At 45.5% G+C, this 11,473-nt stretch overlaps 1 protein-coding gene and 1 long non-coding RNA gene across 6 annotated transcripts in view; one reads left to right on the top strand and one right to left on the bottom strand.

The window, feature by feature from the left end:
- Nucleotides 1-783: 783 nt before the first annotated feature.
- Nucleotides 784-11,303, top strand: zbtb38 (zinc finger and BTB domain containing 38). 4 transcript variants are annotated; one of them, XM_029170657.3, is made up of 3 exons: nucleotides 784-929; nucleotides 1,055-1,698; nucleotides 6,972-11,303. In XM_029170657.3, exon 3 carries the CDS (start codon nucleotides 6,972-6,974, stop codon nucleotides 10,623-10,625), a length of 3,654 nt encoding a protein of 1,217 aa, XP_029026490.1. In that variant the 5' UTR covers nucleotides 784-929; nucleotides 1,055-1,698; the 3' UTR covers nucleotides 10,626-11,303. The 4 variants fall into 4 exon arrangements, with proteins under 4 accessions (XP_029026490.1, XP_055370286.1, XP_029026493.1 ...); XM_029170660.3 differs by having other exon boundaries at nucleotides 786-929; nucleotides 1,429-1,698; XM_055514311.1 differs by lacking the exon at nucleotides 1,055-1,698 and having other exon boundaries at nucleotides 785-929.
- Nucleotides 2,672-11,473, bottom strand: part of LOC114867735 (uncharacterized) — a 10,671-nt gene continuing 1,869 nt past the window's right edge. For both annotated transcript variants that reach the window (XR_005898461.2, XR_003787921.3), the window contains exon 3: nucleotides 2,672-4,010. This is a non-coding gene — a long non-coding RNA (uncharacterized LOC114867735). The remainder of the gene's footprint in view (nucleotides 4,011-11,473) is intronic.

Raw genomic sequence — 11,473 nt, 5'->3', positions numbered from 1 at the left:
ACACTGTTGCTCCTTGTGGCGCGTCTTTATTTCAAACTGGTGGTGACCTCCAGTCGTAAAGGTGATATGGCGTCACAAAAAGAACTGCTGTGCCACATTTTATTAGACCATTACTGCCTTAAATGGGCTACGATAAAATTTAACAAGCCCAGTAAGAAAAATGGGCCTCTATATGTTTCCATAATTGATTTGTTTTAAGATTAATTTGTGTTGAATTTATTTGTAAAAGGAGGAGCTGATAAAACCTGCTGGACTGAATGTGCCGTCATGAGCTGCATTCCAACTGGTCCTTAAATTTTAATTTGCCAGTAAATCCACACAAGCTTTGTCCACAAGCAAACAAATCACGCGGAAAAAGCACATGAGTTCAGACAATAAATATCCTCCACGCATCCCCTAGTCAATACAAAATATCTGTTACCCAGAGTGAATGAAGGAAGACAGACTTGGACAGACAGACTGACCATGGTTGCGCATTTACTGTATGTTGAAATAACAAACAGCTATTAATGAGTGATCACCATTTTTGAAACATTAAAAATGTCAGTGGTTGTTTAGCAGTTCTGGGAGCCCACTATGTTGTCACTACTAAAGAAGGCCATCGTCTCCTGAAGGCCCTCAGCAGTCAGGGCTGTGTCTAACCACAGACTGCCAAGGATTGCTCATGATCCCTATTACTGTATGCGTTCACTCGTGCAGCCAGCAGGGGGAGCACCATGGCAACAAACACTAGAGTCAGATGATGAGAGAAGGAGGATCAAGTAAATAAACCCCGGGGTGACGTGTGCAAAACAAGTGCTGTAATTCTGGTTGCCATATCCAGGCCTAGAGACTTACTTTTGATTGGGACCTTGTAGAACTACATCTGTAAGGGCATCTGCAATAGCAGCGCTACCGCGTCTGAAACAGGCTGCACTGGCGTAAGCAAGGTATGAGCTGTTTCTCTTCTTTCCAATGGGCCAATATGTTGTGCAATAGACAGCTACATACTAAATGAATGTTCCTACTGACTTTGCCAAGCAGGAACAAAAACAGAGCATTTTCCTGTTTTAAGGAATGAGAGAACCGTGTGATTTGAGTGTCTCCATAAACCATGAGACTGCCTTCAACATTACATATTCTTCTGCCCAAATGCTCTCTGGGAGATGGAGTGATTCTACATGACAACCCTATGGCCTATTATTAGCGTCGGAGCACAGGATACCGCCCTCTCAGCTGAGTCTGGTCTACCAGGAAAAATATTCATTACGTAACAATAAAGGATCTGTTTCCCAGACGTCTTCCTGAATACCACAGATGTAACTAGGCCCCAAACCGGGACAGAGCGGAAGTCTCATCCATTTGTTGGCTGGAGCAGTGTAAAGCAGTGTCGGTTGTTTTCTGATGATCTCCTGCCTCTACACGTCCAACACCACCCCTCCTTCCCAGCTCCTCTTTGTGGGTCAGTGATGCAGCAGGAGTGACGCAGCAGTGACAGCAGCCTCCACAAGGCAAGCAAACACTGGAGGAGTGAGGAAACCCAGCCAGGACCAATAACAGGCAGAAGTGGAGAAGGAAGGTAGCGAGGCCTAATCTGGGCCGGAGGGAGAACGGGAGCCGGGGTGTTTACTCCGCTTTCCTGCTGCTGAACAAACACCAGAGAGACATCCACAGCGGCAGAGACAGGCCCGGCAAGACCTTCCGCACAGAGACATTTTGGTAGGCGACTCAAAGTATGAGTGCAGCAAGGGATGAGTGTCATTGTGTGCTAAGAGTGTGCGTGCTCTGAGAGTGGGGATGAGGCCTGCTCGTCCTGGTACTGCAGTTTGTGCCTGCTGGCCTGTCAGCGTCCCTCCAAGCCACAGCTGAGCTTCCACAGCGGCCTGTAGACGCTGGGCTGTGGTTCTGAAGACGTCCGCGCCGTAACATCCACTAGATAATAGCAGTAATGTAAAAGCACTTGGGTTTTTTTTGGTTCGGCTTTAAATTTATCTACAGTACAAATAACGACACGCATCAGGTAAACTGAAAGGCAAATTTTGCCAGTTATGGTAAAATAATAAGGGTTGACTAAGCAATGAAGTGGTTCCATGTTGGAGCTAAAAAGCATCCAGTAGTTATATTAGCCTAGCATTTAGTACAATATAACCTGGGAAAAAGTGAAGACTGTACTAACTGCATGGTATACTGTACTCTAATTAAATGTGGTTAAAATTTTGTTTTCTCATAAACAATATGTACATGGCCACTTTATTAGGTACACCGGAACTAATTCAGTCCAATACATATACATAATATACATTTACAAGGTTATAATTACTACTCAAGGAAAAGCTGTCAGAAAAGCGCTAATGTTTAGAACGGAGATCAGGTGGGGCTGCATTGTTTTATATTAGGAGGTCTTTGATGATGTGGCATTCGTTTTGATGCTAAATTATTGCCTTTGACTTTTTACCACTGCAAATTAAAAACTAAAAAACTCCAGCCTTGTTAAATGGCGGAATTGCTGTATAGGACTGACTTAGCCCATACAGGTCTACATAACAAATGACCAGTGAGTGTGTCACATAACACCCTGCACCAGAGGACAGCAACTAGATGCCTTGCTCTCCTTTAACACAGCTATTGGCATCCTGGTCCAATCGTGACATTGCACGAGAACACTTTATTGCCAAAAAATGCTAGCAACCAATAAAAAAACAAACCTGTTTTTATTGTCTAAAAACATGAATGACATGAATGACATCATTTACAGCCATGGTCCCTTAAACTGTATGTACTTTATAATTAAACTACTTGAAACAATTACTGTAACTTCCTGATAATACAGGACTAATTTAAGCTATAACTGATGATGTAATACCACAATACATGCAGTGCAACAGACAGAGGATTAGACAGATGCTTTCATTTTGTTTCTAAATGTAGTGTGTGAAGGTGTATCAGTACAGTGCTTAAACTACAAACTACAAAGCTAATCGTGTGCAGATAGTTTCAGGGCATCATCACCGTTCTATTCTGGTAATAAGTGGCTGCATGCATGATATTACGGCAGCAGCTACGGTCGCTTCTGAAGTCGACATTGCATTAAGCGGAGTCGCTCTGACGCCAGCTGGCCAGCGCGCACACAGGACATGCACAGTCCGGACTCCATGTAAATAAAAGCACCACCTCTGTCCTCAGCAGCTAGTGAGCGGCTCACAGTACCACGCTGGGTTCAGCTTCCTCCCCTCCCCCTTGTCTGCAGTGCTGACGCATCTGCTGCCGTTGCATCAATCAGCAGCCTCTATATAGGTATATACCCAGAGTCCCTGCTGAGAGCACGACTCTCCTTCCTCAGTTCGGCTGCTCACTGCAACAGCGCGTGTAAACATCGATGAACATCTGTCTGCCGACTTCCACGCTAGTCAGTGGGGCAGCAGCCGATGCCATCTTCTCTCATGTTCTACATTACCTAACCACAGTGACCGCGTAAGCACGGACAAAGGCAGGTTGGTGTAATATACTGTACTGCTGCACAGGCATGAAGCAGATGGAGCATTATGCATTCAAGGTGCACACTGATTATTCTGATGACTACACATTCTTGCAAGAGGTGCTTCTTTTTCCGTTCGGCCATCGCTGAGCCGCGTCGTGCTGTGGCTGCTGGGGAGATGCCCCGCGTTCTCTGTCGGTAGACGCTGCAGCCGAGCGGCGTCGCTGCCGTGGCGCCGTGCGCTGAGCTGGTGTGTGATGGTGTGTGATGGTGTGTGATGTAGCACCCAGCATCTCCCTCCGCTCCCCGCGCAGCCCTCTGCCATGCTTAATAAAAGTTGCCGTTTCCTGCTCAGTGGCTGCAGTGTGAACGCTTTAGTTGGCCAGATAGCGCACAGGCAGACCGAGACGTTGGTTGAGCTGCGCGCGCTGTGAACTCAGCTGTTTCCATTGCTGTAGCAGGACGGAAGAGGGGACAGTCGGAGAAGGGCAGGGCACATCTAGTCCAGGACCCGGGCTGCATGGATAGAGGCAAAGGACGTTGGAGCTGGAGTCATCTGCACACAGAGAGGGAGGGAGGAAGAAAGACGTCAGAAAAAGCTCTGCTTCTGACAACACCACTGTTCGGCGATCATCACAGAAAAAAATACTTTCGCACCGCTTTCACGAAACAGTTTTATGTATAGATGGGTTCACTGAGGGCTGTAGAAAGGGGATACGGCATGATACTGTTTCCTGTTTGCGCTGCATCACTTTCTCTGATTTACTAAGGTACGTTTTGCATGATTTCCGTCATTTTCTAACCTATTTTATCCGGAAGTACACTTTGCTGAGGTGTGTGAAGTAGCCGTTGCATTGACATTTCGCTCCTTTTGACATGACTGTTTGTCTCGTATGTTGTCATTTCTTGGTTTGTGGTTTGGTATGTGGGCTTTTTTAGTTTACAGGTTAAAGACATAAAACAAAATCACAAGGCCTTTGAAGATAAAGTAAGGTTTGGGTGTGGCAAAATCGTAAGCACTGATGACAAATTCTGAATTTCCGCTCAGCATATGGTGAGAACAAGCCACAACAACAAGCAAAGAATTATGAAAAATGAAAGTAAAATAGCAAGAAAGATAAAAAGGATGAAACTGTTGCTGCGAGGAGCCTAAAGCGAGACATTTGTGCGAAAGCGCTGGCATATGACTCGCCGTTATCAGACGAGTAAGTCCTTTGGGTTTCATTTCTGCTGCAGACAAAGACACACAAACCACTACACATGCACAAAGTATATGTGAGCGCGACGAAGCCGAACATCGATCGCTTCGTAGACTCTTGCGTGGCGCAAATTCTCAGAGAGGGCAGGATGTTAGCGGCAGAGAGGGGAACCAAATACCCGGACAGCTAATACAGTAGTCACTTGCCATCCAGCTGAATCCCAATAAGTGCTGCGCCATAGCATGTTGCCATGACAACGGAGGCCTGTCTGAGAAGGAAGGCAGGAGGCTGGTTGTGTTTGCAGCCGTCTGAGAGGCTTCACAGGCTGACGGCCATATTGCATTTGTTGCCCATGCACAAAATAGAGAATTAACTAAAAAGCACTGCTATTGATCAATAAAGTGGCGTCCTCTTTGAAGTAAGCACAAACTACCGTGATTTACCGTGAAATTTAAACATTTGTTTATGGCGCAAAAGAACAAAGACTAAGATGACTAAAACATGGAGGTATATTATTTCTTTGAACCACTGCCTTGCTTCATATATACAAGCATGGCTTTCACACAGGTCAGTTTGGACTGTTAATTTATTGTTTTCCACTGCATTAGCGGGTCAAATTAAACATTTACAAGCGAGAGATGCTAAAAATAGCGGAAATGCAGCTGCAGCAGCAATGACGGCGATGCGTCCCGTACTAAATTCCGCAGTCGCTCTATAGTTTTTATTACTAAACATAAAGAGCTTTTTAATGAAACCTACGTTTGAAATACTAATGCAGGTGTGATGATTCATTACTTGAGAGCAGGTCAGCCAGTGTGCTACATGAGACATGGTAAATGACTCAAACCACACGGATGCTAATATGACTAGACCAGGCTACAGTTAGAACGGCACAGAGGGTGATACATCCTTTTTTCAAAGAGAGAAGGAAAGAACTTTAACTTCCTCTAATAGTCTGATCAGTTTACATGCCTAAATCAAACTTAGACATTAAAAAAGTTCTCCATCTGGAGACTGGAAATCTATTGTGCCTGTATATATAAACTGTGTGTGTGTGTGTGTGTGTGTGTGTGTGTGTGTGTGTGTGTGTGTGTGTGTGTGTGTGTGTGTGTGTGTGTGTGTGTGTGTGTGTGTGCGTGCGTGCGTGCGTGCATGTGTGTGTGCGTGTGTTTGTCTATTATTATTATTATTATTATTATTATTATTATTATTATTATTATTATTAGCAATTTAGTTACTCTGGAAAGCTAATCGTTCTACTTTTCCTACCAGTGATTCCTGGACTACTACATTAAACTATGCCATTATATTTGGCTGCCACTTCCCTTGTAAGGAATGAATTAACTGTTCCTTGAACTTAGAGCTCAGAACTCTATTTGACACAAGTGAAAGGAGCCTCGAACTGACAGACGACTGAAGAGTGGAGCGTATGACTCATCAGTGTGACTGTCTGCTTGTCATTTTCCTATTAACTTAGCCATTTACAGTTATTTTCTACGGGACTGTACAACCAGACTGAGTGCACTGAATGTGTTACTGTCTAAACTCTTAGTAATAATGATGAGCAACATATTTTAGCAGTGTAACCCAACACTTCTCTGGGTCCTCTCATCAGATTGGTCAGATATTAGTAAAGACATGCTGCATGAAACTACTAAAAAAGAATAGTTTAGATCCTGGACATAACTAAGAGCTGCACCCATTACCATTAAAAAAATCTTTATCTTCATGTCTACGTCAGTGGCTGCGGCTTTGACGCACACAGTATTTCTAGTTTCATGCAAGAGATGCTCTTACACGGATCGTTACTGGTGCAAAGGTCCAATGTTTGCTCAAAGGCGCGATCCACATCTTAGCACCGATTAAAGGTTTACAGTTTTTACCAACTGAACAATCAAACACACTGTTTTTACTTCAACAATCCAATATCTGAGGCTTTAAATACAATTTATTTTTTGTTTTTATGGCACTGAAACTTGAATTCCCTTCTATGAAAATAGAAAAATAATGTCAGTAGGGCACAATCTTGAACTTACTGAATATCTACATTGCACAGCAGATTAATATTTGGTCACTTTTTAATACTGAATTAAAATCTGAATGATGGCTTGAAAGGCCAGAACTGTCAACGAAACTGCTGAAACCTGTCAGGAAATTGCTGCCATCTAGTGTCTAAACATAAAAAGAACAACAATATTTATCACTTCCCTCATTATCTGAACTGCTCCGCTCTTGTAAGGGTCAATACATATTTATCGACATGTTCAAATGTTTACAGGCTGTTTTGACACTTGATTGTTCATTCTGTTCATTTTTAGATGACTGTGGTGTCCCCATGCACTCAGAACCTGATGGATAGTTCTCACCCTCAAGCCGTGCTGATCAGGCTTAATGAACAGCGCTCACAAGGCCTCTTCTGCGATGTCACCATTGTCGTAGAGGACGTTAAGTTCCGGGCCCACAAGAACATCCTGGCGGCCTGCAGTGGGTACTTCAGGAATGCTCTGACACCTCCTGAGACATGGAACTCTGACCAGGTCTTAGAGCTGATGGACCTAAAGTCTGAGGTCTTCGACAGTATCCTCAACCTCATTTACTGCTCAAAGGTGACTTCGCCTAATGCAGAGGACACAAGGGAGCTAGTGGCAGCTGGGAAAAGACTCGGAATTCCTTTTTTAGAAAAGCTTAGAGAACCAGGGAGACAGGACAAAGGTGTTAAATCTGTAAACTCTGACGCAGCCCTAGTATCTGAAAAGACGAAGATAGAGGTTCCCAGGCATGAGGACACGGACGGCGCTAGAGGGCCACGCATCACCAATGCCTTCTCTATCACTGAAGTGTGCCCTGGGAACAATCCTTTCACGCCCTTAGTTCAAACTAATCCGGAGAGGCAGTCGCCAGATGTGGGGCAGCTCCCATCAAGCTGCCCGGCCTTGTCTGGCCCCAGTGGAAACAATGAGACCACCCACGCCCTCTCAGAACACTCATACGCAGTAAGCAAATCTAACGATGGAAAGGACGCCAGTCAGTGGGACAAGAAGGTCTGTAAGCCAGCAATATTACAGCCAAAGCAACTCATTTACAGGAACTCAGGCCCTTTAAAAAAACGCCACAGGCTGCGAGGCATTATGAATAAAGCTATACTTCCAGCACCAGGTGAACCACAGACAGATAAATCTACCATAGTGACCCCCACATTCGCCGATGGTGGCAGCGAGGCACCTGGTGCAGTCATGACGCCTCCTCCACTGTTTTTAGAGGCAGAGAAAAGTGTAGACCCAGAGCCACCCATGTCCACTGACAACATTCAAATGGAACTGGGCCCGCCGACACTCTCTCCTCACCCAGAGGACAGCATTTCAATTTACGGGTGCGAGCACTGTCCAGAGATCTTCACGAACCAAGCTCTCCTCACCATCCACTCAGAGGTGCACAAAAAGCGCTTTGTCAGTCATTTGTTCTGCAAGTTCTGCCACAGGAAGTTCATCCATCTCAAACGGCTGCGGAACCACGAGCAAATGTGTCCCAAAGCTGCGAGAGGCCCGTCCAAACTAGACGATGCCGTCGCGCCAACCGAAGAGGCAGACCTCCATTCAGATCCAATGTCAAGCGCGGAGACCGCGGAGACTCAGCGGTCCTCGGCCGCTCCCTCCACCCCCTACACCCCGACCCGCCTTCACGTGGGCCACCAACAGCCCCTACAGGACGGGAAGGCCTCGAGACCAGGTGGCAATCAAAGAAGATACAATTGCAGTGTGTGCAAACGCGTGTATGTCACCCTATCCAGTCTGAAGAGGCATGAGAATGTGCACTCTTGGCAGAGGGCCTACCCATGTCATTACTGTAATAAAGTCTTTGCCTTGGCAGAGTACCGCACTAAACATGAAATCTGGCACACAGGTGAGCGCCGCTATCAGTGCATTTTCTGCCTGGAGACATTCATGACATACTATATCTTGAAGAACCATCAGAAGTCCTTTCACGGCATTGATCCCAATCTAGCTGTGAAGAAGAAGTCTGCCAACGGTGGGCTGAAGGCCAGTGTTTACCCGATCAAGCTATACAGGCTTCTGCCTATGAAGTTTAGAAAGAGACAATACAAGACTTACAGTCAGACGTATGCAGAGAGTGAAAGGGGAGACCAGGGCCCCTTAGACAGCCACTCAGTCATGCCTCCGCTGGAAGACGGCGGTCTGAACAGTAACCCTGATACCGTTTCATTCCCTCTAACTTTCATGGCAACGACGAAGGTGGTGGCGCCCGTCATGCCTCGCATCAGCTTCAACAAGCCCAGCGATCAAGACCTCAACCAAAGCCCGGACAGCGAGTTAGAGATTCCCAGAGGCGCCAGAAACGAGGCTGAGCCGCTCACCACATACAACAACCCCTTCTCTCTGCAACCCAACACAGAGTCCACCGCCTGGGGCTACAAAGATGACCCCCCACTGATAATTAACTCAGGGCACCTCAGTCATAACGTGCCGTTTTTAAACTCATTAAAGACTTTTAAAAAGTTGGGCGAGCTGTCGAGCTCTGCAAAAAGAGTTGAGGAGATGACAAAGGAGATACTTCAAGCTTCTTCGAGCACAGATAATATGGTGCGTGAAAGAACACTAGGGGCAAAGACAGAAACGTATATTGCCAAACCAGCCTTCCCGGGTTCCTCTGTGGACGGTGACGCCATGCCCCTCTGTCAGATAACAGTCAAAATAGGCAATGAAGCCATTATACGCCGGCGAATTAAGGGATCTAAACTCTTCCCCAGGAAGAAGAGGAGAATCAGAGAGCGGCGAGAGGAGGAGGGTCAGTGCTCTCCATCAAGAGAAACCTCAGAGAGCCCCAGGCTCCGCCTCAGACCAGAAGTCGGTGCCGCAGAGGCAGAAACCTACGACGACGCCAATGACGGGGACGCGGCTGATAAGCTTTGGCGTCCCTACTATTCGTACAAGGCAAAAAAGAAGAGAAAGAAGCTCCGATTCAAGCGCCAAAAATCTTTGCTCGGCCGTTATCCTGAAACCGCCGCGGACAGAGGCGCTGCCAGCGAGGCCCACCTTGACAGAAGTGGCTGGCTGACGGACAAGAGCGTCTCCGGTGGCGGCGCGGAGGTGAAATGTAACCTCGGCAGGAACTGCAGCCCGAGGACGACCTACAACTGTGACATCTGTGACAGCTCCTTCATTACAGAGACCGGTCTGAGAGCTCACGTTATCGGCTCCCACCCGTGCTTCTGCAGGACCTGTGGCAAACAGGGTCCCCCGGGCGAGGCGCCCGCCGGTGGCGATTACATCTGCAACAGCTGCATGGAAAACGGGTCCTGCTTTGACAACACGGCCCGCAGCCCCAGCGTGGAGAAAAAGTACCGCTGCGCCTTCTGTCCCCAGCGCTTCCTCTACCTTGCCACGAAGCGAAGCCACGAGAAAAAGCACCAGGAGACAAAAGAAGAGGCTTTTAGTTATGACAACTTCACACCATGCTCTAAATACCAGGATGAAGACAATCAACAAGACGCAGTTAAAAAAGAAGACAGCGACAGTCAAGGGGGCGCAGACATAAAAAGTGAAAAGAAAGAAGCAGGACTTTTTTCCATTGATGAAATTAAACCTAAGGTTGAGCATATAACTGACTACATGTCTTTAGCGACGTACCAGGACTTGTCATATTCTAACATTAAAAGCCCTTTGTCTCCCTGCAATGAGCCCCTGTTTTCAATGACGCCCTCGAAGATGAAATATAAAAAGGCCAAAAAAAAAATCAGTGCACATCATTCTATGCATCTCATCCCAAAAAAGCAAGCCGTGGACAAAGACTGTGTTAACAACAAGGACGCCTTGACGGAGCCGAGAGCAAACAGTCACAGTGATCGCGATAAGTCCTGTAAACTGTTGCTGAGAATCGATTCAGAGACAAAAGGCAGCCACATAGCTCTACACAAACCCGAGAAATGGGCCTGCAAAGAGGAGCCTTTCTTTTAAAGGCGTCTACAGGCCTCAACACCAACAGGAGCGAGAGAGAGCGAATGATGTGACTTCAGGCCATCGCTTTGGTTAGAAAGGTGTAACGTCATCTTTGCAACTAAGTTCATTAAAATGTTCCGAGGGTTCAACATTAAATATTGCTGTGAAAGGACAGCACGATGGAACTTTAGCAAAAATTAGCAATTTCTTCCATCCGAAACTCAATGAGCGACTTTTCACATTTGTAGAAGATATTTTTTGGATAATATAGCACCTTTTGACACATACTGTACTTTATCCATTGTCTATGCATATAAGGCAGACTCACTGACATGAATGGAACCTCAAGAAAGAAACAAATGTTGGTAATGATTCCTGCGCAGTTACAGGAGTGGGATGTGTTGAAAAATGGAAAATCTGCCCAATGTGGTTCCATCTCTTTTTTAGACATTTCCAAATAAAATTAGAATTTTACCACGTCATATTTCTGAATCCAGTAAGTTGCACTTTATAGTTAGACGATGATAATATGTTCTCTAAGTACTTTCATAATTAAATTTCAATTCTAAGCACCATTGATAAAAGGCTTATTTCTAATTAACAAAACACAAGTCATTGATATTAAAGTTACTACTTTTGTGTGTTTAATATGTATAAAACCATGTAAAACTCAAATAAATGTTGTTGATAATCTAATCTGACTGACTTTCTTTAACCTAGAATAGATTATGTTTACGTATTTACTGATCAGAATCACTGACTCTCTGTGTCTCAAACAATACCAAAAGCAACACCGTAGGTTCACTCACAACTTCACGCCTTTAAAAAAAATAAAACACAAATCCAACGTAAACTTGACATTAATG

The sequence above is a fragment of the Betta splendens genome, chromosome 13 (genome assembly GCF_900634795.4).
Source record: "Betta splendens chromosome 13, fBetSpl5.4, whole genome shotgun sequence".
Lineage (NCBI taxonomy): Eukaryota > Metazoa > Chordata > Actinopteri > Anabantiformes > Osphronemidae > Betta > Betta splendens.
The sequence above is the reverse complement of the archived record's forward strand: the minus strand, read 5'-3'. Positions and strand labels throughout refer to the sequence as shown.

Coding starts and splice junctions, on each gene's coding strand:
- zbtb38 (XM_029170657.3), top strand. CDS start 6,972: ATGACTGTGGTGTCCCCATGCACTCAGAACCTGATGGATAGTTCTCAC.